This window comes from Bos taurus, chromosome 22 (genome assembly GCF_002263795.3).
Source record: "Bos taurus isolate L1 Dominette 01449 registration number 42190680 breed Hereford chromosome 22, ARS-UCD2.0, whole genome shotgun sequence".
Classification (NCBI taxonomy): domain Eukaryota; kingdom Metazoa; phylum Chordata; class Mammalia; order Artiodactyla; family Bovidae; genus Bos; species Bos taurus.
This window is the reverse complement of record NC_037349.1, coordinates 48,342,733-48,369,186: the sequence shown is the minus strand read 5'-3', so window position 1 is coordinate 48,369,186 and position 26,454 is coordinate 48,342,733. Positions and strand designations below refer to the sequence as shown.

The 26,454-nt window shown below is 63.6% G+C and overlaps 2 protein-coding genes across 6 annotated transcripts in view; one reads left to right on the top strand and one right to left on the bottom strand.

Annotated features, from left to right (window-relative positions):
• The first annotated feature begins 768 nt into the window (after positions 1-768).
• On the top strand, positions 769-26,187 carry STAB1 (stabilin 1). 5 transcript variants are annotated; one of them, XM_024982471.2, is made up of 70 exons: positions 769-939; positions 2,319-2,438; positions 5,106-5,242; positions 5,577-5,692; positions 5,897-5,982; positions 6,054-6,123; positions 6,516-6,611; positions 6,877-6,987; positions 7,228-7,424; positions 7,625-7,755; positions 7,925-8,049; positions 8,333-8,412; positions 8,596-8,733; positions 8,873-9,013; positions 9,155-9,217; positions 9,493-9,606; positions 9,684-9,737; positions 9,977-10,057; positions 10,397-10,555; positions 10,966-11,028; positions 11,268-11,363; positions 11,609-11,695; positions 11,962-12,073; positions 12,525-12,711; positions 12,814-12,907; positions 13,010-13,168; positions 14,349-14,444; positions 14,968-15,063; positions 15,201-15,248; positions 15,397-15,527; positions 15,683-15,794; positions 16,153-16,230; positions 16,320-16,418; positions 16,546-16,644; positions 16,726-16,857; positions 17,106-17,234; positions 17,373-17,429; positions 17,809-17,892; positions 18,340-18,535; positions 18,652-18,747; positions 18,840-18,885; positions 18,980-19,056; positions 19,228-19,353; positions 19,510-19,583; positions 19,708-19,782; positions 20,033-20,155; positions 20,430-20,477; positions 20,690-20,767; positions 20,881-21,027; positions 21,400-21,540; positions 21,618-21,677; positions 21,889-22,065; positions 22,149-22,235; positions 22,348-22,497; positions 22,599-22,655; positions 22,736-22,937; positions 23,207-23,356; positions 23,441-23,545; positions 23,649-23,756; positions 23,834-24,027; positions 24,122-24,266; positions 24,346-24,479; positions 24,569-24,734; positions 24,810-24,919; positions 25,002-25,121; positions 25,200-25,349; positions 25,428-25,532; positions 25,609-25,755; positions 25,838-25,954; positions 26,037-26,187. In XM_024982471.2, exons 1-70 carry the CDS (start codon positions 859-861, stop codon positions 26,091-26,093), a joined length of 7,827 nt encoding a protein of 2,608 aa, XP_024838239.1. In that variant the 5' UTR covers positions 769-858; the 3' UTR covers positions 26,094-26,187. The 5 variants fall into 5 exon arrangements, with proteins under 5 accessions (XP_024838239.1, XP_059735491.1, XP_010815987.1 ...); XM_059879508.1 differs by having other exon boundaries at positions 5,067-5,242; XM_010817685.4 differs by lacking the exon at positions 2,319-2,438 and having other exon boundaries at positions 5,067-5,242.
• NT5DC2 (5'-nucleotidase domain containing 2) overlaps positions 26,102-26,454 on the bottom strand; it is a 51,484-nt gene continuing 51,131 nt past the window's right edge. The window contains exon 14 of the mRNA XM_003587635.3: positions 26,102-26,441. Within this exon, the coding sequence (XP_003587683.1) occupies positions 26,180-26,441 (262 nt within the window). The 3' untranslated portion in view covers positions 26,102-26,179. The remainder of the gene's footprint in view (positions 26,442-26,454) is intronic.

The window sequence follows — 26,454 nt, the reverse complement described above, 5'->3', positions numbered from 1 at the left end:
TGGTGAGTCTTGTGAGGATCTGGGGGGTAACGGCAGTGCCAAGGGAGCTTACTCTATGCTTAACAGAGTGTTGATAGAAAAACCTATGGTGGAACAGAGTAGGGGGAGCAGACAGCAGGTCAGAGAGGCCAGCCTGTTGTGGAGAGGGGTGCAGGGTGCAGGGGGAAGCCTCAGGACTGAGTGGAGACTGGACTGGGGCAAGAGGGATGCTGACAGTGGGGGTGCCCCTTGGGAGGGGGCCTGTTGTGGGGATGGGGATCCGGGGGTGGTGGAGGCTGAGCGGGGCAAGCTCAGTCACGGGTGAGCAAGTGAAGCCGGGCAGGTGACGGGGAACAGCTTCCACTTAGCACAGGGGCTGCCAGGTGCCCTGAGCAGCTGGACAGATAGAGGCAGGCAGACCCGATTCTGAGGCTGCCCTCTCCCCGACCCTCCAGAACCCCCCAGAGCCTCTGAATGAAACATGCTGGGCTTGTAGGTGCTTGGGGTGGGGAGTTGTCTGCATCTGCCCCTGAATGGGCTTTGCCAACTCTGATACACCCCAGGCTTGTGGCTAATGGTGGGCTTGGAGGCTGTGATGCCAGGAGGAGGGTCCCGGGCCAGGAAGTCCCAAGCAGGGCCCAGGCATCCATGCAGGGGTCAGTGGCCAGCACCTTCCCTTCCGCCTGCAGGCTGCTGATATGCAGGAGGAAATCCTGGCGGGTTCCTGTGGGGGGGAGCTGGCGGGGCCTCCCGGCTGCTTTTAAAGCGCCTGCCCGCCCCGTCTTGCCTGCTAGTGAAGTGCCTGCCTCCTAGAGCTCGTTCCCCACACCGCTGCCCTGATTCTGTCCCGGACAACGTGCCCGCCAGCCGCCATTGGCCATGGCAGGGCCCCGCGGCCACCTCTTGCTCTGCTTCCTGGCTCTCTGCTTGGCAGGCCCCAGCTTCTTTGGGGAGCAGAAGGTGAGTATGAGCTGGTCATCGGTGGGGCGTGATATCCAGGCTCTCCTGGCCATGGTGGGAGCAGGGAGGGTGTGCTCGTGGAGCAGGCACGGGGCTGGTGACACACACGGCAGCTGCTGCTTGTCTGACCTTCTCTGAGCCGGACGGAGGGCTGGGCTCTTGTGCCCACTTCCCCAGGCTGAGGTCTGTGTTTTCAATGCTTTGGGGTGGCAGGGAAGCTCAGCCTTCCCTCCTGTCTCTGGCTAGCCAGCCAGGTGGTGTGGGCAGCTCTCCCAGGGCTCCTCAGCCTGAGGGTTAGGGGTATGGAGCCAGGCCCATCCCCCTGCCTGGAATAAGGCCTGGTTTCTCTCTGGCCCTGGCTTGAGGGTGGGAGATGTGATCACCCGCAACCTCGCGGAGCTGACAGACTTGAGAGGCTCACAGTCTGAGAGGCTGTGTGTAGGCATGCTGGGTGTGTGTGCACCTGTGTGTGTGCCTGTGTCCTGCCCTGAGAGTGCCCAGAAGCACAGTGAGGTCTATGCATACCCAGTCCTCCTGGGCAAACAGCAGCCACCAGTCACACCCTCACATCTAATAACACAACCCTGTGTTCGCCAAGTACACAGCCCTGGGCACAGGGACGTCATGCCTTCGAATCTTCCCAGTCCCCGAGCAGCGGGCCCTTTTCTCCACCTGAGGCAGCCAAGGCCCAGGGATTATAGAGACAGGTTGGTCCTGCTCCAGAGCCACGCTCTGCGAGTCCCGATTCGGCTACGAGGAAGGAGCTGACAGGGTTCGAAGGCACGACTTCGGGTTTGCGTGCACAAGCCCCCTTCGGACTGCCTGTCTGCAGATCCGCCCAGGCCCCACTGTGGGGACGTTATCCCGACTGGAGTTTCTGTAAGAGCCCCCTACCCTCGGCGTGGTGACAGTCCTCGAATCACTGACAGGCAGACTGAGGTCCCAAGAGGGCAAGGACTTGCCCAGGGCCCCACTGCCAGGCAGGACCAGGTGGGGACCCAGGCCCCGTGCCACCACGGGGCTCACTCATTTGCCTGTGGTCCCTCAGAGGAGGGGCGGGGAGAGGGGCCTCCCCAGCTTCAGGGCCAGGTCAGGGTTGGGGATGGGCAGATCTGAGGCTGAAAAAGTTAGGGAGATGGTGGCAGAGCCAAGGGTTTCAGGCCATGCTGAGCCCTGCAAGTGGTTCTGGCTCCCTCCCTGCCTCAGTTTCGTCATGTGTATAACACAAGGGAATTTCAAAGGTCACCTCATGTTCTTGTGACAGGGGTCTTTGGGGGGATACTCAGGCTGGGAGTTTTTCCTTGTCACATGTGTGCTGCATGCTAAGTCGCTTTAGTTGTGTCTGACTCTTTGTGACCCCATGGACCGTAACCCACCAGGCTCCTCCGTCCATGGGATTCTCCAGGCAAGAATACTGGAGTGGGTTGCCATTTCCTTCTCCAGGGGATCTTCCCGACCAAGGCATTGAACCCGTGTCTCTTAGTCTTCTGCATTGGCAGGTGGGTTCTTTACCATTAGCATCATCTGGGAGGCCCTTTCTTGTCACAGACCACCTGTAAATCTGCCTTCTGGGCCTGGGGCTCAGCCAGCCGGGGCAAGGGAAGTAGGCCCTGGGGATTTTGTCAGGAATGTGTCAACGCTGGCCTCTCAGCACTCTCGGCATCTTGTGTAGCATGAGACTCACTGTGAACCTTAGGAAACTGAAGTTCTGAGGGGACGGATAACTTCTGGGTCACAGTTAGTGAGGAGTAGGACTCTGCCAGATGGAGGTTCAGGCAGTGAGTCAGGGAAGGCTTCCTGGAGGAGGGGGCTTAGCACCTGCCTACTCAAGTCTCTGCCAGTGCCCCTTCTGCTGGGCACATGCTGATGCAAGTGAAATCTGCAGGCTTCAGCTGGGGTTTGAGGGGAGAGGGACATTGATCTACAACAAGGAGAAGTTTGGAGATCCCTTGGTCTTGAGGGAGTTTGGGTTTTGGGCCCTAGACCCCAGCTTGGGGGAATTTCTTTCATCTTGTCTCAACAAGCTTAACACCTTGTGTCTCCTTAACTTCCCCAGCAGTGTCTCTGTGGGAAGCAGACGTTGCAGAATCAGTTCTGGATTAGGACAGGGAGGGGGGGCAGTGCCCGCCCAGCTCAGACGGGTCCTGAGATGCCCTCGGGAAGAAGGGAATCTGATTCAGCACTCGGCTGGGATCCAGCTGCACTCCACCCAGTGGGATGAGTGGTGAGGTTGTAGGCCGCCAGGCAGAGGGGGCCTGAGTGCCCACCTCTGGTGAGGTCCCAGAGAGGTGTGATTTGGTCACTGGTTTATCCATCCATCCATCACCGATTTACAGATGCAACATCTCCTGAATGTGTATCCACTCCACCAGCAGGGCACAGGCTCCAGCTTCCTCCCGTACTGGTAACTCGTGCCCTACTTAATGGAACCCCCTCTGTCCAGGAGTAAGGACGGTGCCCTCTCGCTGGTCCCCAGGCCCCTGGTGATGGTGCTGGCAGCTGTGTCTGGCTGGCCAGGTGGTCCTCAGGGGAACCAGCTGCGTGCCAAGCCTTTGCCCTGAGCCAGCAGCTGCCTGGCTGGGAGTTACCCAACTTCCTAGTTGCTCTCTGGGTCAGCAAAGCCCGAGTGTCAGGATGGGGAATGAGACCACAGCATCCAGCCTACAGCCAGCCTGAGGCCTCCTACAGCAACTTCCCTCTTTGCAGACCACAGAGGGAGCGGAAAAGGCCAAATCGCAGCAGTGGGGAGAGGCCCCGGGCCCTTCATGTTCGCCAGAAAAGGGCTCAGGCGCTATTTCTCCTTTTCTCTCGCCTGGGGAGCTGCACATCTGTGATGTGTTCTAGGAAAAAGAGATTCTGGGTTCACTCCCTTTGGAGTGTGTTCAGCATTTTTCAGATGGGAACTTCTCAGCGTCTCCAGGCCAGGCCTCAAGTCCCTAAAGCCTCTCCTCATCAAAGTGCTCCTCCCTGGGGTCTCTTCTCCCCTGGCAGCCGGAGTGTCGCTCAGGGTCAGTGCTGGAGAAGGCTGGAACATTGTTGCCGTAATGGTAGCCCCGGTGCTGGTGGACTTGCGGGGGCTGTGACAGGCCAGCAGGTGGGACTCGAGGGCTTTCTTGGCACTTGGATAACTCTCTTCCCTGGCCCCTGCTCTGTTCTCCATGCAGCAGTCAGAGGACCCATTGAAAACACAAGTGAGTCCCGGCGCTCCTCCGGACTCTACCTCCCCTCGCTGGCCTGGCCCGAGCCCCTCTGCCTGTCTCTGCCTCATCACACGCGGCTCTTTGCTTCTTCCCACTTACTGGCTTTTGCCTCTCCTGTCTCCTCTGCCAGGAGCACTGTCTCTGATCAGTTTTCATGCATCCTGCAGGTCCCAACTCAACGGCTGCCTCCCCGGGATGGGTCCTTCTAGCTCCCTCACTGCCAGCACTGCCCGCCTAGTGATGGGCAGTGGCCTCCTGGGTCCCAGCTGGCATGTGGGGTCGTGGGTTAGGCCTGGACCAGGGCTTGGGGCCGCTTGGCCCAAACTCAGACTCCCTCCCACACGCCTGCTCGTGTGGGTCTATTGCAGGCGTGGTGCTGGCTGCTGGGCCTCTGACCTGAGGGAGCAGGCAGGGCCCTCGGCTGGCGGAGGCGGTCAGCATAGAGCGAGGGATGTGCTCAGAGCAGGGGGCCAGCTGGACGGGCAGCCCCGCGGCATGTGGCTGAAGCTCTCATCCTGCGTGGGGCTGGGGCATGGTGTGGCAGTGTATCTCTGTCACTTAGCGTTTGTGTTTAAATGAAAGGTGAGAATTGGCACTAGGCTGAGAGCCTAGGTTCAAGTCCCTGAGTGGCTACCGGCGAGGGCCACTTGCCCGGGGTTCAGTTTCCTCCTCTGAATCACCCAGAATGGAACAAAAACGCCAGATGCCCTTTATGTCAGAAGGCAGAGACTCGGGCTTCTGTGTGTGCCTCCGGGCCCCAAGACAGAGGTGCATGGCTGGGGACATAGGGACGCACTGTGGCAGGGGACAGCCTGTGACAGGCAGGGCCCCCCCAGACTCAGGACCTCCTCGATGAACAGATGGGGAACCAGCGCCTGGAGAGGGGTGCTCGGCCTCGCTGTGACCACGAGTCCTGGCTGTGTGCAGGGTCCAGGCCCCTCACTGCAAACCCTGCCCCTGGGCCAGGTCCGGTCCAAACGCTGCGATGTGAAGACCAAGTTCGTCACTCACATACCCTGCACCCCATGCCCCGCCATCAAGAAGCGAGTGTGTCCCTTGGGCTGGATTCGGGCCTTCCCGGAGAAGATCTCACAGGACTGCCGGTGTGCATCCCCACCATCGCTTGCTTCCAGGGGTGTCCTGTGGGGTGGCAGGGGACCAAGAGGGCTTGGCAGGCCTGGGGAGTGAGGGCAGGGATTCACTCATCTACATATCTCTTGGCCCCTCCAGTGAGGCAGGTAGGCAGGGAGAAAGGAGCAGGAGGCGGGCCTGACGCTATTTACTGAGCGTCCGCCGCGGGCCAGGCCTTGTGCTCAGCTCGGGGCCAGGAGGGAAGGGATGGGGGAGTAGTGAGAGCCACGGAACCCAGGGTGGGAGGCTGGGCCGGGGGCTGCAGGGGGCAGTCCTCACCTCACCCTGCCCATCCTTGGTCCCCAGATACGAGGTCCAGCTGGGGGACTCTCTGTTGTCCATGAGCGGCTGCAGCCTGGAGTGTTGGAAGGACATGGTGCAGAAGGCCTGCTGCCCGGGCTACTGGGGGTCCCAGTGCTATGGTATGGGGGTGCCCAGCCCTGCTCCTCACGCCCCCGCCCACTGGCATGCTCCTTCATCTGGCTCATTTAATGCACAGCTTGGCCACCTGACTCGGCTGCCCCCAAGGGAGGGACCACATCTGGGGCTGCCCAGAGCTGCTGGGCTTGGGTGAACTGGGGGTCCTTGGGACAGACCTGAGTTCTGTGTGGGGGGGTGTTCCGCAGAGTGCCCTGGTGGTGCCGAGACCCCATGCAGTGGCCACGGGACCTGCCTGGATGGCCTAGACGGGAATGGGACCTGCGTGTGCCAGGTGAGGGCCCGGTGGCACTGGGTGGGGGTGATCGTGAGGGGCTGCACTAACTTGGTGCATCTCTCCACCAGGAGAACTTCAGTGGCTCAGCCTGCCAGGAGTGTCGGGACCCGAACCGGTTTGGGCCTGACTGCCAGTCAGGTGAGCGCTGGCCCAGCAGGAGGGTAGGGCCGGTGTCCACTTGGGGGCCAGTGTGGACCCAGTCCCTCCAACCAACCGCTGTCAGACTCCCTCTCAGCCGTCCAGCCTCACACGTCTCCTCTGGGGACACGAGCTTTGCTTGGTCACATCTCTAGCCCTTGCACGTGCTGTTCTTGGAGGCCTCCTCCAGGAAGCCTTCCCTGAGCCCCCAGACTAGGCCAGGTGCCTGCCCTGGGCTCCCACCTCCCCTGTGGTCCTGCCCCACGCCTCTGTCATCTGGAGGTTGTGCCTGCGGGCGCTGAGTTCTGGAGATGCAGAGGGCAGGGGCTCGACATCCCCGTGTGCCTGCCGGGGGGGGCCGGGATCCCACTTTCCCTGCGTGTCCCTCCCAGTGTGCAGATGTGTACACGGCGTGTGCCGCCACGGGCCGCGCGGGGATGGAAGCTGCCTGTGCTTCGCTGGATACACTGGAGCCCGCTGTGACCAGGGTGAGCAGCTGCTGGGCTGGCACTCCTCACCAGCCAGAGCAGGATGGGACCTCTGCCTGCAGCCGGCTTCCTTCTAAGTGTGAGAGGCTCACAGCTGGCTGGGGGAGGGGGTGTCATCTGAAACCTTCACCGCCCGCAGGCCCAGAGAGGGTGGGGCCCTGGCCAGGGTCACACAGCAGAGTGGGCAGAGCCTCTTCGCTCCAGTGTTCCTCCCCAGCCTGGAACCTGGAGCTGCTGCAATAAATCCTCTCCCTTCTCCACTCAGAGCTGCTCGCCTGCCAGGCCCTGAACTGTCCTCGGAACTCCCAGTGCTCTGAAGAGGCCCCCTCCTGTAGCTGCCTGCCTGGCTATACGCAGCAGGGTCATGAGTGCCGGGGTAAGTCAGGGGTCTAGAGGAGGCCGGGGCCCCAGCTCGGGGCGAGCATCCTTTTAAAGCAGCGAGTACAATCTGGCCATATTCAGGGAGGGAGAGCTGTCCCTGAGGGAGGGAAATAGGGCCCGTCCCCAAGGTGTGGATCAGTCTGCTCACCCGTCTCTGGGCCATCCTGGTTAGAGGCTGCAGAGGGCGGGGCTCCTGGGGGCCCGGCTCATGTGGGCTCTCTCTGTGCCCCCGCAGCCTCCGACCCCTGCCGGCCGTCACCCTGCTCCCCGCTTGCCCAGTGCTCTGTGGGCCCTGGAGGGCAGGCCCAGTGTCGCTGCCCTGAGAACTACCACGGGGATGGGACGGTGTGTCTGCCCCAGGACCCGTGCACCACCAACAACGGCGGCTGCCCCAGCAACTCCACCTTGTGTCTGTACAGGAAGCCCGGCCAGGTGAGCTGGCGGCCCCCAGCGCTCCCCCACTCACTCTGGCTGTGGGTCTGTCACGGCTCTGGGAGCCTCAGCTGCCCCATTTATAAAATGAGAGGAGGATGACCGCCTGCGTCTGGGAGGGCAGCCGTGGGGGCCCAGCGGAGATCTCTGGGTTCTCATGGATGTGGTGTCACCCCACCCTCCCCGGCTGGGCGGGCCAGGCCTCCTGCTTATGTAAGCCAGGCCTGGTCAGCATTGCCCACGACAGCTCCGCGGGCTGCTTCGCCCACTGCTCCGCCTTCTCCTGTGACCGCTCAGCCACCTGCCAGGTGACCCCTGATGGAAAGACCAGGTGAGCACGGGGGCCTCGGGCTGGGCCCCAGGGACAGCGGAGAGGGCTGCTGGGCCGGGGCGAGTGTGTACCCGTGCGAACCTCAGGGCCTGTGTGGATGGTGGGTGAAGGTTGGAAGGGGGAGCCTGGCCATGGCCCCCAGCCTGACTGGTTTCTACCCATGTCCCAGCTGTGTGTGCAAGGAGGGTGAGGTGGGGGACGGGCGTGCCTGCTACGGACACCTGCTCCACGAGGTGCAGAAGGCCAGCCAGACGAGCATGTTACTGCGGCTGAGAGTCACCTTTGCCATGCTGGGTGCGTGACCCTGCCACCTGCCAGAGACCCCACCCCTCACACCCAGCACCCTGGGTGGACTCTCCGGAGATGCCTTGTTTCTCTGCCCAAGAGCTGTAGAAGCAGAGCATGGACTGGGTTGGGGTGCATGATGGAGGTGGGAGCTAGCCCCCCAGATGCCGATGTCCTCATTTACCCGAGACCTACCCCAACATCCCCCCGCCCCCCAACAATGCTCCAAGACCCAGGACTAATGCCTGAGGGCCTCCTAGACCCATTCTGACGTGCCCCCTCCTGCCCCCAGACCAGGGCTGCCGGGAGATCCTCAGCACGTCGGGCCCATTCACCGTGCTGGCACCACTCGTCTCCTCCAGGACTATGAACGTGAGCTCCCGCTTCCTCCCTGGACCCGCCCCAGGCTGAAGGGCCTGGAGAGCGTGCCCACCACCCGCGCACTCGGGACCAAGCCCTGGGAGGCCCCCTGTCCTCCCATTGCTTGGGTGGGGTGGCACGATAGAGGACCGCCTGCCCTGGGCCCACTCAGCACCCCTGCCCCTGTGCCCGCAGGCATCCGTCGCCCAGCAGCTGTGCAGACAGCACATCATCGCCGGCCAGCACATGCTGGAGGAGGCGGGGACCCAGGCTCCACGCCGGTGGTGGACGCTGGCCGGGCAGGAGATCACTGTCAGTTTCAGCCGCTTCAGGGTAAGCAGGGGCCCCGGCCTGGAGACCAGAGGAGTCACAGGTGGGGAACACAGCCCAGGAGGAGGCGTGGAGGCAGACAGAGCCTTAGGATAAGGGGTGGATGTTTGGAGTCTGAGCCAATGATCTCATGTCTCGTCAGAAATATACCTACAAATACCAAGACCAGCCGCAGCAGACATTCACCATCCACAAGGCTAACTACCCAGCAGCCAACGGCCTCTTCCACGTCGTCACTGCCTTGCGGTTGCAGCCCCCACCAGAGCTCCCTGAGGACCCCAAGGTAAGCTATTGTTCCCCCAGCCCTGTGCCACTGGATGACCTCTGACCTGTGCTGAGTTCAGAGGAGGCCCTCAGCAGCTCTGGGCAGGGCTGGAGCGGAGCACCTTCCCCTCTGGGCCCTCACGCTCATGCCTTCTTACAGAGGACCATCGGCCAGATCCTTGCCTCCAATGAGGTGTTCAGCCGGTTTGAAACCATCCTGGAGGTGAGTCTGGGGGAAAGTCTGATCTTTTGGGCCAGGATCCCTCAGTGCCCAGAATGTAGCCGCACAGTGACCTGGGTTTCTGGAGTAGGATGGGCCTTGGCCCACGCCCCTGTCCCAGAACCTGCCCATCCCCATCCTGCAGCTGTGGTAGCGTGAACCCATTGCCAGTGTCTCCCACTTACTCCTGGTGGCGTTCCCTGCAGACTGAGCGCCGCAGGGCCCAGGCAGGACTTAGAGGTAAGGGCTGGCCTCTTACCTCTCTCTCCCCACTACAGAACTGCGGGTTGCCCTCCTTCTTGGATGGGCCCGGGCCCTTCACAGTCTTTGCCCCCAGCAATGAGGCAGTGGATGGCTTGCGGGATGGCCGCCTGGTCTACCTCTTCACGGCGGTAAGCTCATGAGAGAGAGGGGGCTGGGGATACAGGGCCCAGAGCCTTGAGCAGCCAAGACCCCTCTCTCCTGCCAGGGTCTCTCCAAACTGCAGGAGCTGGTGAGGTACCACGTCTACAACCACGGCCAGGTGAGAGGTCCTCTGGGAGGGTGGCCAGCTGACACCTGCCTCTGGGCCCTCAGAGGATTTGTCTGCAGAGGCCGGTCTTCCCCTGGGCTGCCTCCTCCTCCCCACTGCCATCTGGACTCTACAGCACAGGGAAAAGTCTGGGGACCAAGGTGGTAGCCACAAGTCACCTAGGCAGGACTGGGCATGGCCCCAAGCTGTGGCCAGTGCCCGGCCTAAGGCCACCCTTTCCTCCACCCCAGCTGACTGTTGAGAAGCTCCTCTCCAAGGGTCGGGTGCTCACCATGGCAAACCAGATCCTGGCTGTGAATATCTCAGAGGAGGTGAGCGCCACAGGGATGGACCAGTGGAGGGGCTGGTGATGACCAGCCAGTGTCAAGCCTCTTTCGGACCTGCTGTTGTGCTTTGAGCCCTTTGAGCCCAGGCAGGCCCTGTGGGGGTCATGTGGGAGCAGGCACAGCCCAAATCCCTCTCCTTGGTCCCAGCAAACGGGGGGCTCTGTGTGGCAGAAACCTCATGGATCAGGGAGTGGAGGCTGGAGCGGTTCTGCCAGGGCAGACGTTGCCGGGGGGCAGTGACGAGGTGGCTGGCAGGGGGGCCTTGACAGTGCGATGAGTGCAGAGGGGAGCCAGGCCGAGGGTACACTCTGGGCTCTGCCACAGGGGCGCATCCTGCTGGGACCTGAGGGGGTCCCCCTGCGGAGAGTAGATGTGCTGGCTGCCAACGGCGTGATCCACATGCTGGAGGGCGTCCTGCTGCCCCCGACCATCCTGCCCATCCTGCCCAAGCTCTGCAACGAGGAGCAGCACGCGGTCGTGGCGGTGAGTGCCGCTCGTGTGGGGGCCATCTTCCGGGGAGAAGAGGCGCCTCTGTCTAGTCCTCTAGAGAGTGGGTGGCTCTGGGGCTCGGACGTAGGCCCCACAGTTTGGCTTGGATGTCCCCCACCCAGCTCTCAGCAGTCCTCCTGACAGGCCCTTGGCCATCACTCATGCCTTTCCACCCTGTTCCCAGCCTCCCCGCCCAGGCCTCGGCTGCTGTCACACGAGCTCTCTCACCACGAGGCCTTCACCCTCTTCCCTCTGCCTGGAACGCCCCCTCCCCGCCTCCCCGGCCCCCTCCTGTGGTGACTCTTCTCCTATCTCAGGTCTTGGCTCAGTGCCACCATCTTAGGGTTTGCTAAATAAATAAACCATGACTAAGCCTTCTCCTCTCCTCCCCCGGCCCTGCCCAGGGCTCCTGTGTGGACTGCCAAGCCCTGAACACCAGCACGTGCCCCCCCAACAGCGTGAAGCTGGTGAGCATCCCCTGGCCCGGTCCTTGGGGGCTGACTCCTGACTGCCCAGTGAGGTTTCTGCCCTGGATCAGGGTGGGGAAGCTGGGCTGGGAGACTCGGCTGGCCCTGGAGGCACAGCTCCGCTGACAGCAGAAGTGCCTGGCCCGGGGGTGGGGGTGAGGTCTTTTGACCAGGGCTGCCTGGCGAGGGGGCCGGCCCAGGACCCCTGCCTGCTGACCAGCCTGGCCCGGCCCACCCAGGACATCTCTCCTGAGGAGTGTGTCTACATCCATGACCCTACTGGGCTCAACGTCCTGAAGAAGGGCTGCGCCTACTACTGCAACCAGACCATCCAGGTGAGCCTGGGCATGGGACGCTCGCTCCCTGGCGACCCGGGGCACTGGGGCACCCGGGGCACCCGCCAGGATGGCTGGGTGGGCTGCCATCCTCAGAGAGCTGTGCTGCATCCTAAGGGTGGAAAAGGGGTCCCAGAGGGGCCTCGGCCACCCCCTGCTGCAGACATGGGACCAGAGAGCAGAAGCCAGCTGGACCTGGGGGTCAGCGTGGCTCCCAACAGACCCTCAGATGTGTTCTCTTACAGAAACCTGGCTGCTGCAAAGGGTTTTTTGGGCCTGACTGTTTACAGTGTCCTGGGGGCTTTTCCAACCCCTGCTATGGCAAAGGCAACGTGAGTCCTCTCCTGCCCTGGCATGAAGGGTGGGGGGATAGGGGCGCCTAGGTTGAGCAGAAGTCACCCGTGAACCCTCCAGGGCCAGGTGCCTTTTAGGGGGCTGGTTCTTTTGGCAGCGTCTGTGATTCATGGTCTCTTCCAGCAGGAGGTCTTCTGCAAGGAGCAGGAGTGCAGAGTTAGGCTGTGGGGAGAAAGGGGTGTTAGGGGAGAGGGTGTGGATAATCACCTCCCGGCTACTGTTCTTGCCTCCTGCTCACCCCCAGTGCAGCGATGGGGTCCAGGGCAGCGGGGCCTGCCTCTGCTTCCCAGACTACAAGGGCATCGCCTGCCACATCTGCTCCAACCCGAACAAGCATGGAGACCAGTGCCAGGAAGGTGGGTGGTCCTGGCCAAGACCCCCTGCCAGGGAGATAAAGGGTCTGCTTGCAAGGTGGGCTGGGGACTCCCAAGACATGAAATAGAACCTCAGGAAAAAGGGTTCAGGCCACAGATCATGGAGAAGATTTTGGAAACACAAGCAGGTGTCTGATCCATGCTGGAAAGACAACCACAGTTCAATCTAAAGCATGAAGGGTTTAGGTCAGACACACAGAAGAACTTTGTGATGGTGTTGGGAGCAGGGCAGCTAGAATAGGGTGACTGTAAGCAACGAATTGCTCTGTTCTTGTTTCTTCCCCTCTCCTTTCGAGTCTGGGATGACTTGACTTTGTGACCCTGCAGTCAGACCTTTTCTGGCTGCTCCAGTCCCAGCATTGCCCAGCTGCGTCCTGGCTCCCAGCCAGCCATGCCTCTGCCTCAGTTTCCCTGCTCCGTCTGCTCCTTGCAGACTGCGGTTGTGTCCACGGTCTATGTGACAACCGTCCGGGCAGTGGGGGGGTGTGCCAGCATGGCACATGTGCCCCAGGCTTCAGCGGCCGCTTCTGCAACGAGTCCACGGTGAGCTGTGGGTCCACGGAGCAAGCCCAGCAGTGCCACCCACATGCCCGCTGCGTTAACCAGGGGGGTGTCTCCAGGTGAGGACGTGGGCTCCCTGTCTGCTCCCCTGCCTGCCGTGACCGTGCTTTGCTCAGAGCTCCCTGAGGCTCACTGGAGGCCCTTCGTTCACCCACCCCCAGGTGTCTCTGTCTGGATGGCTTTGAGGGTGACGGCTTCTCCTGCACACCCAGCGACCCCTGCTCCCGCCCAGACCGCGGCGGGTGCTCGGAGAACGTGAGCCTGGCCCCTGCCCTGAAGGCCTGACCCATGGGCTAGAGGCGGGACTCCCTCGTCCCCAGCCTGCCACCCTGAGTCCTTTATCCATGGTTCTCACAGGCTGAGTGTGTCCCTGGGGTCCGGGGCGCCCACCACTGCATGTGCCACAAAGGCTGGAGTGGGGACGGTCGTGTCTGCGTGGCTGTTGACGAGTGTGAGTTGGACTTGCGAGGCGGCTGCCATGCTGATGCCCTCTGCAGCTATGTGGGACCCGGGCAGGTGAGCTTGGCAGGCCTCAAGAGAGCAGGGTGGGGTGGGCGTGGGGGACTCTCCCCCCAGCTCATCTGACTCTAGCAACATCCACTCTAAGAACTCAAGCTCAGGGTCTTAAACCTCAGACACGATGCGAATCCAGTTCTGAAATGTTGAGTTGTACAATCTGAAAGCAGTGGACAGGTGCTAGATGCCAACATGATGCTTACAATAGTTTGAGAGGAAGGTGCCAGTCTAGGGCAGTGTTGTTCCCAGACCAGAAGGCTGTGACTCCTGCCTCTCAGGGGTGAGGACTCTCATAACCAAGAATCCACGAGTTCTCTGCTCTAACTGGCCTCTGGGGCCATTGTCTTATGATGAGTAGCTCATCCACTCGCTCGCTGGTTTCCCACAGGTCACCAGGTACCTGTCACATGCTAGTCACTGTTCTAGATGTAGGGATTCAGTACTGAGCAAAAGCTCGAAGAGACCCCTGCCCAAGGAGAGTGACATCCCGAAATCTGTAGACTCGTGCACATCCAGCTCTGGGACTTGGGAGTCTAAGAATCCAGTCAAAGGATCTCAGAACCTGAAACCTTCCCTGTGAGGCCTGTGAGGCCTGGTGAGCCCGCAGACTGGCTAGCGTTGAAGAATCGAACATGCAAGCTAGGAGGCCAGGCCTGGCTGTGTCAAGGTCAGCCTCTGGGTGGTCCGGGCTGGCGCAGGGACCCGTGGGCTCCCTCTGCTCCTGGACCACACCCATGGGGCCTCAGCAGAGGCACTCAGGTGACCTGAGAGCTGGATGTGAACTCCATCAGGAGCTTTCAAGTTCAGAGCTGAGGATGGAGTAAGCAGCTGGAGGTGCCCCCAACACGCAGAGAGGGGCAGCTGAGATCCGGGGGGTCTCCCCTGCAATGTGGACGCGGGCTGCAGACCTCAGCAGCCTGGCCGGGCCCCAGGCTGCACAGGAGGCCCCTCTTGACAGCATCACTTCCTGGGATTCTTCCGGAGAGCCAGTCTCCCCTCAGGGCCTCAGTCTCTGCACTGGAACATGACCCTCAGAGGGTGGGGCTGGGAGAAGCTCCTCCGGGGTCTGAACAGGCCTCTCCAGAGGCGCGCGCCCGTTGCGGGCTGAGTGGTCGGGGAGGAAAGGGTTTTGGGCTTCTGGTGCGATGAAGCTCCCCGCCCCCAACCTCTCCGTCTCCAGAGCCGGTGCACGTGCAAGCTGGGCTTCGCGGGAGATGGCTACGTGTGCAGCCCCATTGACCCCTGCCGGGCGGGCAACGGGGGGTGCCATGATCTGGTGAGGGGGGCCCTGAGAGGTCTCCGTGCCCAGGGGAGGCATCTGGGTTGGGGGAGGTTGGCCCCCGCAGTGTCCTGTCTCCGGTCAGGATTGGGATCCTTCTGCATCCCAAATCTGAACCCTGTCACCTGCTTGCCCATAAGATAGCTTTGCCGCCTCCTTATGAAGGCCGCACCCCTGCCCAGACTCCATCCCCACTGCCCGACGCGCCTCCCCGCCCCACACCTTTGGCCTGGCTAGCTCCTCCTGCTCTCAGCTCAGGCCTCTCCTGAGGGTCCAGGGCCTCCCGGCTGCCCCGTCTGCTGTGGTGGGTCAGTGTGACCCATGTCAAATGCTCACTGGTCTTGGGGGGCAGGGCCAGGCCAAGCAAAGGAGCCGCTTGAACACAGACTGGGTGGAGAGAGAGGGGTGGGTAGGTGGACAGACAAGTGGATGGGCCGGGGTGAATGGAGAGATGGCCAGGGGTGCTATCCTGCTCGCCATCGGGTGCTGAATGGAGGCCGTGTCTGCCCTTCCACCCCAGGCCACCTGCCGGGCAGTGGGGGGAGGCCAGCGGGTCTGCACATGTCCTCCTGACTATGGGGGTGATGGCTTCAGCTGCTACGGAGACATCCTCAAGGTGAGTGGTTCCCTGCTCTCCGACAGACAGGAGTCCTCTCGTGGGTGGGGAGGGCGCTGGGGCAGTGCTCAGGGTCCCTGGGAAGGGGCTCAAGTCTGGCCCTAGACGGGTGACTTCAGCTTTTTCTCTCCCTTCAGGAGCTGGAGGCAAATGCCCACTTCTCCGTCTTCTACCAGTGGATTAAGGTAGGATTGGGTGGAATGCTGGGCTGGGGACTCACATCCAGGCCATGTAACAGCTGGGGGTGGAGGGCAGGCCAGGAGGCTGGGAACGGCGATCTCAAGGCGGTGGCTGCCTTCATGACTCCTGTACCTCCACACACCGCGTGCACAGGGGGCCGGCATCACTCTTCCTGCCGACAGCCAAGTCACAGCCCTGGTTCCCTCGGAGTCTGCCATCCGTCGGCTGAGCACCGAGGACCAGGCCTTCTGGCTTCAGCCAAGGCTGCTGCCGCAGCTGGTCAGGTGGGCGGCCAGGGCTGGGCTCTTGGAGGGGGCTCTCATGCGAGACCCAGCCCCTCCCCAGAGGTCCTCAACTTGGCATGTGTTAACCCTTTGGGGTGAAGTGTATAGGTTACACTAACCTGGTTCCACGGCCCCCCTAAACTGTGTTCCCCCAGGGCCCATTTTCTCCAGGGCGCCCTGTCCGAGGAGGAGCTGGCCCGGCTGCACGGGCAGAATGTATCCACCCTGAACCCCACCGTACGCTGGGAGATTCACAACGTCAGTGGAGTATGTGGTGGGCTTTGGGCAGAAGGGGCCCTATGGGCATGGGGTCGATTCGAGTGGTGGCTGCAGGCTTCAGCCCAGGGTCTCCTCGCCCTGCCAGGGCCGAGCCCAGACGCTGTGCTCAGAACACATTTGCTGCCGGAATGAGTGCCCGGCTGGGGGTTGTCCATCGTGGTCTGCATATGCACCCCTGTCCCCTCATGCCTGGGCCCCAGCGAGGGTCTGTGTGCCCATGTGGTAGGTGCTGAGTCAGAGGGTGTCCAGGTCAGTTGGGCACCTTGTGGCCAGCGGCCTCTGTTGGTGCTATACCCACTCTTAAGCATCTGCCTGTGTCTCCTGAGCTCTCCCTGCTGCCTTCCAGAGGGTCTGGGTGCAAAATGCCAGCGTGGACGTGGCTGACCTCCTTGCCACCAATGGAGTCCTCCACGTCCTCAGCCAGGTATGGCTGGAGGGGACATGCGCACAGGGACGCTTCTAGGCAGGGCAGGGGGCAGGGACGTGCTGACCAGCTCCCGTGCTCCATGCTAGGTCTTACTGCCTCCAAGAAGGGATGTGCTGGGGGGGCAGGGGCTGCTGCAGCAGCTGGACTCGGTGCCTGCCTTCCACCTCTTCCGGGAGCTGCTACAGGTAAGGGCGGGCGGAGGGGGGCGTCTGGTCAGGGGTGCCCTCCCCCTGGCTGTGGCCGGGCTGCTGGCTCCCAGGGCGGGGACTGAGGGCGAGCGGGCCACCCCTGACACCTGCCCCCTGCCCCTAGCGCCACAGGCTGGTTCCCCAGATTGAGGCTGCCACCGCCTACACCATCTTCGTGCCAACCAACCACTCTCTGGAGGCCCAGGCCAACAGCAGCAGCCTGGTGAGACCACCGGGACTGGGGCCACCGGGGGCGGGCCAGCCTCCCATCGCATGGCCCCTGAGCGTCTCCTCCTCGCTCCAGGACTCGGATGTTGTGCGACACCACGTGATCCTGGGCGAGGCGCTCTCCACAGAGGCCCTGGGCAAGGGGGGGCACCGCAACTCCCTCCTGGGGCCCGCCCACTGGCTTGTCTTCTACAACCACAGTGGCCAGGTTGGCACTGGGCAGGGGGTGGGCAAAGGAGACCCTGCCCCCAGCACCCTGCTCCTGAACACCCCTTTCCTTTTGGAGTTCCCCCACCTGGGCACCTCCAGCCTGTGGTCCAGGGACGGCCCATCCCGGGAGACCCCCCTAATCCATGGGGTTACGCCAGATCTGGGGCACCTCCCTGGCCTGCAGCCCCTGAGGTAAGGGTGGGGAGGGGGTGGGAAGAGGGCTTCAGCCTCTGCCCCCCACCCCAGCCCGAGGTGAACCATGTGCCGCTGGAAGGCCCTGTGCTGCAGGCCCCTGGCCGCTCGCTCTTCGGCCTGTCGGGGGTCCTGACGGTGGGCTCAAGCCGCTGCCTGCACAGCCACGCAGAGGCCCTGCGGGTAAGAGGCCGGGCAGCGCTGGCTAGCGGGAGGGGCGCCTGGGGAGGGTGGGAGAGCTGTTAGCCCGCCGAGGAGGCCAGGTGAGTTTGGAGCCCCCCGCCTCAGGGCTGCCTAATCCTCTGCCCTCTTTCTCCTCAGGAGAAATGTGTGAACTGTAGCCGGAAATTCCGCTGCACTCAGGGCTACCAGCTGGAGGTGAGAAGGGGACCGGCTCATTCCGTCCCTGCTTCACTGGCTCTCACGCGCCTGAGGTGTCCAGGCTCCCCAGCCCAGCTCTGCTCACCCGGGCATGGACTCCTGGACAGCGTGGGCCACTCGACTTCCCTGGAGGCCCGGAGGCCTGGGTCATGTCTGCCCAGAGGAGGCCTCACCCAGACTCACTCAGCCTGTGGCCCACGTCTGGGTCTCACCCACCCTCTCTTCCTGGGGTCTGTCCTGGTCCTTCTTTGACCCTTTTGCTATCTGTCCTGTTCACCTGTCTCACCCGCTGATCACTGTAGTCTGTCGGTCTGCCCATTCACCACCTTGCCCCTCCCTGACTGCTGGCTGAGCCCTCTGCCTGTCCCGTTTCCAGGACACCCCCAGGAAGAGCTGTGTCTACCGGTCTGGCTACTCCTTCTCCCGGGGCTGTTCATACACGTGTGCCAAGAAGATCCAGGTTTGCCCTGAAATAGGCCCCCCACCCCACCCCCCACTTTGACCAGAGAGGAGGTGGGAGGGGGGCAGGGCAGGAGGCCAGATCAGGCTTCAGGGGCAGTGGTGGGGGCTGGGACACAGATGAAGCCAGGAAGCCACGGCCTGGAGGAAGGGGAAGGGAGAGCAGGCTGAGGTTGGAGGGGCCAGTGTGTGTCCCTGAGGCCACGTCTCCAGGGACTGGGGGTGCAGAGGGGGAGAAAGGGCTCAGCCTGGAGCTGACTGCACCAGCCAAGCCCTGGGGCAGCAGTGGGGCAACTGCGCCCCCCACCGTGGGGTCCGGACTGGCCCTTCTTTCAGTTCTGTTGCAGAGGCTTGTAGAGGGCAGGCTCCGTTTCTCTGAGGCCCCAAGATGCCCGGCCCTGCCGTCCCCACGGTTTCCCGCCCCCTGACGTCCTCATGCTCCCCGCAGGTGCCTGACTGCTGCCCTGGCTTCTTCGGCACCCTGTGTGAGCCGTGCCCGGGGGGTCTGGGTGGCGTGTGCTCAGGCCACGGGCAGTGCCAGGACCGGCTCCTGGGCAGCGGGGAGTGCCGCTGCCACGAGGGCTTCCACGGGACGGCCTGTGAGATGTGCGAGCTGGGCCGCTACGGGCCCAACTGCACCGGAGGTGAACCCGGGGGGCGAGCAGGAGAGGTGGGGACGCCGGCCAGGGGCAGCGGGGATGGAGACCCCAGAGCAGGGCACTGGCTGATGCCTGTCCCCCCCACCCCGTCCTGCTCCCAGTGTGTGACTGCGCCCATGGGCTGTGCCAGGAGGGCCTCCGCGGGGACGGAAGCTGCGTCTGCAACGTGGGTTGGCAGGGCCTCCGCTGTGACCAGAGTGAGGAGCAGCCCCCCAGGGAGAGGGGCGAGCACTGGGGAGGTGGTTCCAGGGTCCGCATGGTCACAACCGTCATCCTCCTACCCTCCCAGAAATCAGTGGCCCTCAGTGCCTGCAGAAGTGTGACCCCAATGCCAAGTGAGTGAGCTCGGCCCTGGGGCCAGTGGGCGGGGGTGCTGGGGCCAGGGCGGGGGACCAGCAGGCCCGCCTGAGCTATCGCTGTCCCCTCCAGCTGCGTGCAGGACTCGGCTGCAGCCCCTGTCTGCGTCTGTGCCGCGGGGTACTCGGGTGATGGCGTCTCCTGTTCAGGTCCAGCCACTCCACCGCCCCAGAGCCCTTTCCATGCCCTTAAATCCAGTCTCTGTCCCCTCTGGGGTCTCACCCTCCCCCTGGCCTTCCCCTTTCTCGCCTGCCCTGCTCCTGGTCCCTGCTGCCCCGCCCCCGCCCTGCTCACGGCTCTCTCGGCCCGTCTGCCCCTAGCGGTGGACCCATGTGCGCGTGACCATGGCGGCTGCTCCCCCCACGCCAACTGCACGACCGTGGCACCTGGTCAGCGGACGTGCACCTGCCTGGACGGCTACACGGGCGACGGGGAGCTGTGCCGGGGTGAGGCTGGCTGACGCGGGCTGAGGGTCTGGCTTCAGTCAGACCAGGACGGGCTGAGGGGCACACGGGAGTGTGGGTGCTGAGAGTAGGGGGAGAGCACCCAGACGGACGGACGGACGGAGGGGCTACCCCTCATCCCAGCGCCTCTTCCCCCAGAAGCCAACAGCTGTCTCATCCGCCATGGGGGCTGCCACATGCATGCCGAGTGTATCCCCACAGGCCCCCAGCAGGTGAGATGACTGGGGGAGCCGCGCACTGGGGCTGGGCCGTCCCACAGGGCGGGTGCTCCTCAGACCAGGCCCTCGGAGGGGTGCGCCTCCATCCAGCAGCCCCGCTGACTGGGATCTGTGACAGGTCTCCTGCAGCTGCCGCGAAGGTTACAGTGGGGATGGCATCCGGGCGTGTGTGCTCCTGGACCCTTGCTCCCAGGTCAGGCCCCCAGGGCACCCCCAGCGTCCAAGAGGGAGGGGCCGGGGAGGGGGGGCCCAGCCTTCCTGAGCCCCAGCGGGGTCCTGAGTGCCTCTGAAGGGACAGCCACCTTCGCCACCAGGTCAGGTGTGAGCAGGAAGAAACGGGTTTCTGGGGTGTGGACAGGGAAGCTCGCGGCCCCTTCCCCAGGGCTGGTCACGGCTGAGGAGGGCTGGGAGTCACCGCTGCCTCTCTCCTGTCCCCACCGCAGAACAACGGAGGCTGCAGCCCCTATGCCGTGTGCAAAAGCACAGGGGATGGCCAGAGGACCTGTGCCTGCGACGCAGTCCGCACCGTGGGGGATGGCTTCACCTGCCGAGCCCGCATCAGCCTGGTAATGATGCCCAGGGAGGGCCCTGACCCGACCCTGGCAGTGCCCCCCACGGGCCTGAGCCATGGTGTTGGCTATTGCTCCTGATCCTGACTCCACCTGGGCCTGACCCAGTTACGGTCCATGAAACCCATTCTGATCCCAGAGCAGACTGCCCTGGCTTTCTTTTCTTCGTCTCTGCCTTGGCCAGACCTTGGGCTCCCGGTGCTGGGACAAGCACCAGCCCTGACTGCAGGCCGACCAAACTCTGAGCTGACCCTTGCCTTCCCTGCCTCAGGAGCTGCTTCGGGACAAGCACGCCTCCTTCTTCAGCCTCCATCTCCTGGTGAGTGACCAGCTGGCCTCCACATCCTTGGTCCAGCCTGGGTCTCTCTGACCTGCAGGTCCCACCTGTCTCTGAGCCTTGATAGTCTCATTTGGTCAGAAGCTGGCTGCTGGTTTGGTTTCTGAGTCCAGGTCTTTCCTGGAAAATCAGTAGAAGCCTCAAGTTGGTCCCAAGTTGCCCTTCCCACTCAAGCTGTTACCCTCTCCCCTCAGGAATACAAGGACCTCAAGGGGGACGGGCCTTTCACAGTCTTTGTGCCGCATGCAGATCTGCTGACCAACATGTCACAGGTGACTCAGCCCTTGGAGCAAGGCTGGGGTGGGGTGGGCCTGCTGGGCTGTGGGCCCTACCTGGGCACAGAGGTGGCAGTGAGGCCCCTGCACCCTTGTGACTCCCACTGTAGGACGAGCTGGCCCGCATTCGTGCCAACCGCCAGCTTGTGTTCCGGTACCACGTTGTTGGCTGCCGACAGCTGCGAAGCCAGGAGCTGCTGGAGGAGGGCTATGCCACCGCACTCTCGGGGCATCCGCTGCGCTTCAGCGAGAGGGAGGTAGGCCCAGCTCCGCCCACCCCCGATGGGGGCTGTCCACAGACCCAGCACTCCACTGCTCTCAGGGTCCTCGCCTGGGCCCTGCGCCCGTGCCTTCAAGACCCTCTCACCTTCCCAGGCTGGCTTTACTGACAGGGAGATGACACCAGCCCTGGACGCTGCCTACTACCAGCCAGGGGCTAGTCCTGGGCTCAGGACTTCTGAGTGTGGCCCCGTGTCCGTGGGGCTCCCACCAGCCAAATCCAACAGCTCTTTCCCTGGGCAGGAGGCGAGGCCCGCACTCTGCCTTGATCCTGCCCACTTCCTTCCCCAAGATTTGTCCAACCAGGCCCCCAACCACTTGGCTTCATTCTGTCCCGGGCCCACCCCCAGGGCAACATCTACATCAACGACTTTGCACGCGTGGTGAGCAGCGACCAGGAGGCTGTGAACGGTGTCCTGCATTTCATCGACCGTGTCCTGCTGCCGCCGGAAGTGCTGCACTGGGAAGCTGATGCTGCCCCAGCTCCGCGGGTAGGACCTGGCTGCGGGCCTGGGACCCTCCCTCACCCCCTTCCTGACCTCGCTGCTCACTGAGCCCCTGTCCCCAGAGAAACTTCACTGCTGCTGCAGAGACCTTCGGTTATAAGATCTTCAGTGGCCTTGTGACGGTACTGCCCCCGTGTGAGCTTTTCAGTGTGTGTGCTCATACGTGCCCGCACACCTGGCTACACACATGTATGTACATGTCTGTCGGCCTGGGATGGCTACAGAGGAGGTGGCTGGTGGGAAGGTTACCCGGGTCCCTGGAGCCTCTCCCGGGCCCCTCCATCAGCCCACTGGCCTCGGCCGGGGCTGTGACCACACCTCCTCTCTCACCAGATGGCTGGCCTCCTGCCCCTGCTTCAAGATTCCTCCCACAGGCCGCTCACCATGCTGTGGCCCACAGATTCCGCCCTACAAGCCTTGCCTCCTGATCGCCAGGTCTGGCTCTACCATAAGGACCACCGTGACAAGCTGGCAGCCATTCTGCGGGGCCACGTGATCCGCAACGTCGAGGTAGGTGCACCCCCAGGGCGTGGTCCCTACTGCCTGCCCCTCAGGCTGCCCACCCAGCTCCAACCAGGGCTCCATGTGTTCAGGCCTTGGCATCTGACCTGCCCAACCTGGGCCCCCTGCGCACCATGCATGGGACCCCCATCTCCTTCTCCTGCAGCCATGCACGGCCGGTGAGTCTGGGGAGGATGCTTGAATGAGGGCGGCAGGAGGCAGTGGCCTGGACAGTGGGGGCTGCAGTACCCCTGTGACGCCGCCTGCCTACTGCACACCCCTCCCCGGCAGGGCGCACTCACGGTGGGAGAGGATGCCGCCCGAATCGTGCAGCGACACCTGCCCTTTGAGGGGGGCCTGGCCTATGGCATTGACCAGCTGCTGGAGCCGCCTGGCCTTGGTGCCCGCTGTGACCGCTTCGAGACCCGACCGCTGTGGCTGGTGAGGGAGGCCACAGGCCAGACGCGGAGGGGGTGCCAAGGCCACTTGGCACTGTCCTGTCCACCCACTCGACTTGCCGTGTTGCCTTCCTCTCCTTGCAGAAAGTTTGCAGCATTTGTGGGCTGGAACCCCCCTGCCCTCCGGGCTCACAGGAGCAGGTAAGGGGCTGGGCACTAGGTGGTGGGGTTGGGCAGGGCCCAACAGGCGCAGGTTTGCAGCCCGATCCCTCTTGGCCCAGGGCAGCCCTGAGGCCTGCTGGCGCTACTTCTCCAAGTTCTGGACGTCCCCTCCGCTGCACTCCTTGGCCCTGCGCAGTGTGTGGACCCGGCCCAGCCACTGGGGTCACCCCCAAGGCCTGGGCAGGGGCTGCTACCGCAACTGTGTCACCACCACCTGGAAGCCCAGCTGCTGCCCTGGTCACTACGGCAGCGAGTGCCGAGGTGAGTGTCCCGAGGCTGCAGACTCTGCCGCCCGGGCCTCCCAGCCCCCAAGACGGCTGGGAGCACAGCAAGGGGCTCAGGGTGGTCAGGCTGGGGTGAGTGGACCTGCAGGAGAGTGTGTTTTGAGCAGAGGTGGGGGTGTAGGTGGAACAGGACCTGGTGGACTGGGCTAGGGGTCCAGGTGTTCTCCAGGGCACGGGGGCTGGGGGTGCATGTGCGGGGCTCCTGACGAGGCCTGACCTCACCTCTCTCCTCATCCCCTCCCTGAGCTTGCCCTGGCGGCGCCAGCAGCCCCTGTAACCAGCGCGGCTCGTGCATGGACGGCATGAGCGGCAGCGGGGAGTGCAGGTGCCACACGCGCTTCGCCGGCACGGCCTGTGAGCTCTGTGCCCCGGGAGCCTTTGGGCCCCTGTGCCAAGGTAGGCTGTGCTGCCCGGCCCTGCCCTGCTCCCTGACCCCCCTGGCCCGTGTGCCAACACCATCCTGCCTGTCCCTCTCCCCAGCCTGCAACTGTACCTCCCACGGCCGCTGTGACGAGGGCCTGGGGGGCTCCGGCTCCTGCTTCTGTGATGAGGGCTGGACGGGGCCACGCTGTGAGGTGCAGCTGGGTGAGTGGGCCCTGTGCTTGTGCCCCACCTGCACACTCAGATGGAAGGGAGTCCAGGAGGGCAGCCACTAACCTGGATGTGTGGGGTGGGCCCTGGGGGACAGAGCTGCAGCCTGTGTGTGCTCCGCCCTGCGCACCCCAGGCCGTGTGCCGTGCTGGCAACAGCTGTGAGTGCAGCCTGGGCTACGAAGGGGACGGCCGCACGTGCACAGGTGAGCAGGGGTGGAGCGCCCACTCCCCTCCCATCCCCTCCCGTTACCTGGTCCAACACCCTCCTCCCCACCTCCAGTGGTGAACCTGTGCCAGGATGGGCGTGGTGGCTGCAGCGAGCATGCCAACTGCAGCCAGGCAGGCACAGCGGTCACCTGCATCTGCTGGCCAGACTACGAGGGCGATGGCTGGAGCTGCCGGGCCCGCAACCCCTGTGAGGATGGCCTCCGCGGGGGCTGCAGTGAGCACGCCGACTGCCTGAACACTGGGCCAGTGAGCAGGGGGAGCCAAGCCACCGGGTGGGGGGGGTCCCCCCGATTTTGGCTGCCCCAGGCCCCGAAGGGTGCCCACCTCTCTCCTGCCCCAGAACACACGGCGCTGTGTGTGCCACGCCGGCTACGTGGGTGATGGACTGCAGTGTCTGCTGGAACCTGAGCCGCCCGTGGACCGCTGCCTGGACCGGCCGCCTCCCTGTCACGCAGACGCCGTGTGCACTGACCTTCACTTCCAGGGTGTGCTTCCCCGCCCCCTCCCCGCACCCTCACTTTACCGGGTGATGGCCCACTGACCATGCACCCCTCCCCTCTGCAGAGAAGCGAGCTGGTGTCTTTCACCTCCAGGCCCCCAGTGGCCCTTATGGCCTGAACTTCTCAGAGGCCGAGGCGGCTTGTGGGGCCCAGGGAGCTGTTCTTGCCTCTCTCCTTCAGCTCTCTGCTGCCCAGCAGGTATGTGGGGCCTGGGAGTCTGAAGCCAAGCCTGTGGGGGCCCTTTTGAACTGGGCCTTGGGTCTCAGCCTCCGCTTCTCCCCTTACAGCTGGGCCTCCACCTCTGCCTTGTGGGCTGGCTGGCCAATGGCTCGGCTGCCCACCCTGTCGTCTTCCCCGCGGCAGACTGTGGGGACGGCCAGGTGGGCGTGGTCAGCCTGGGCGCCCGGGAGAACCTCTCGGAGCGCTGGGACGCCTACTGCTTCCGCATGCGAGGTACGGCCGCCCCTAAGCCCGCTCGCTTCTGTCTCCCCGCTGACCCACTCTCTCACTGTACTGCCTTCCCTGCAGACGTGGCCTGCCGATGCCGCGATGGCTTCGTGGGCGATGGGACCAGCGTGTGCAATGGGAAGCTGCTGGATGTACTGGCCACTACCGCCAACTTCTCCATCTTCTATGGGGTATCCAGGGGCCAGGGGTGTGGTGCAGCGGGGATCCTTGTGGAGGGAACCCACCCACAACCCTGTGTCCCACCATCCCCAGATGCTACTGGGCTACGCCAATGCCACCCCGAGGGGTCTCGAGTTTCTGGACTTCCTGGATGACGAGCGCACCTACAAGACGCTCTTCGTCCCTGTCGATGAAGCTTTCACCGACAACACGGTAACGGGGAGTGTGGGGAGCACAGGGCCTGACTCTGCTTGCTGTGCTTGGTCCACAACAGCTGTGCTGTGCCCACAGACCCTGAGCGGTCCAGACCTGGAGCTGCATGCCTCCAACACCACCTTCCTGAGCGCCAACGCGAGCCAGGGTGCCCTGCTTCCCGCGCACTCGGGCCTCAGCCTCGTCATCGGCAACCTGGGCCCTGGCAACAGTTCTCGGGCCCCTGAAGTGAGTCTGGAGGTGGCTCCTGCCCTGCTGGCGAGCCCTCACTGATCATCACTGGGCCTGACTCCAGTCTCCCTACAGGTCCCAGGGGCAGTTGTGGTCAGCCGCGTCATCGTGTGGGACATCCTGGCCTTCAATGGCATCATCCACACTCTGGCCAGCCCCCTGCTGGCGCCCCCGCAGGCCGTGAGTTGAGCGTGGACAGGCGAGGAGGGGTGGGGGGCCGCTGCGGCCGGGTCCCTCACGCTCTCCTTGTTTGCAGTGGGCAGTGGTGGCCCCAGAGGCCCCGCCTGTGGCAGCGGGCGTGGGGGCTGTGGTGGCTGCTGGAGCCGTCCTTGGCCTGGTGGCCGGAGCCCTCTACTTTCGTGGCCGAAGCCGGTCCGCGGGCTTTGGCTTCTCTGCCTTCCAGGTAGCTGGGCAGGGGGCTGAGGGAGGTGTGGGATCTGAGCCAGCAAGGCTGCTAAGGTCTCACAACTCACCTGCCTTTCTAGGCAGAAGATGCTGCTGCTGACGACTTCTCCCCGTGGCAGGAAGGGACCAGCCCACCTCTGGTCTCCGTCCCTAACCCGGTCTTTGGTAGCCATGAGGCCTTTTGTGAACCCTTTGATGTGAGTGGGGTTGGGGGGGGGGTGGCAAGGGGACCTGGGACCCAGCCTCGGCCCAGACACTAACCGACAGCCGCCCGCTCAGGACTCGGTCCTGGAGGAGGACTTCCCCGACACACAGAGGATCCTCGAGGTGAAGTGACGCAGAGGCACGAGGGAGACGGCTTTTATTGCCCGGAGAGGGCGGGACAGGTGGGGCTGGGCCTGATCCAGACAATAAAGGTACTCTCAGCGGATGTGCGCCATGTCACTGAGGAAGGGCGTCTTCATGCAGCCGGTGCAGAGCTGGTCCATCCAGAGCGGCGCCTCGTGCTGCAGGGGGGTGCGGCGCGGGTAGAAGGTGAAGTCCACGCGGTAGTTGAGCAAGCAGCTGAGGGAGGCCATGTAGAGGTCGGAGAAGCGCACCAGCCGCCGCGAGAAGTAGGTGGGGTTGTGGAAGGTGCGGAAGATGCTCCCAAACTGTGCGTTGAACAGCGCCTTGGTGACGCACCTGCCGAAGGAGA

What these genes read in the sequence shown, in the direction of transcription:
- STAB1 (XM_059879508.1), top strand. Translation starts at nt 859, where the DNA reads ATGGCAGGGCCCCGCGGCCACCTCTTGCTCTGCTTCCTGGCTCTCTGC. An exon ending in GCTATGTGGGACCCGGGCAG is followed by an intron (nt 13,169 to 14,348) that starts GTGAGCTTGGCA and finishes CTCCGTCTCCAG; the next exon opens with AGCCGGTGCACGTGCAAGCT. An exon ending in CTACTGCTTCCGCATGCGAG is followed by an intron (nt 24,735 to 24,809) that starts GTACGGCCGCCC and finishes CCTTCCCTGCAG; the next exon opens with ACGTGGCCTGCCGATGCCGC.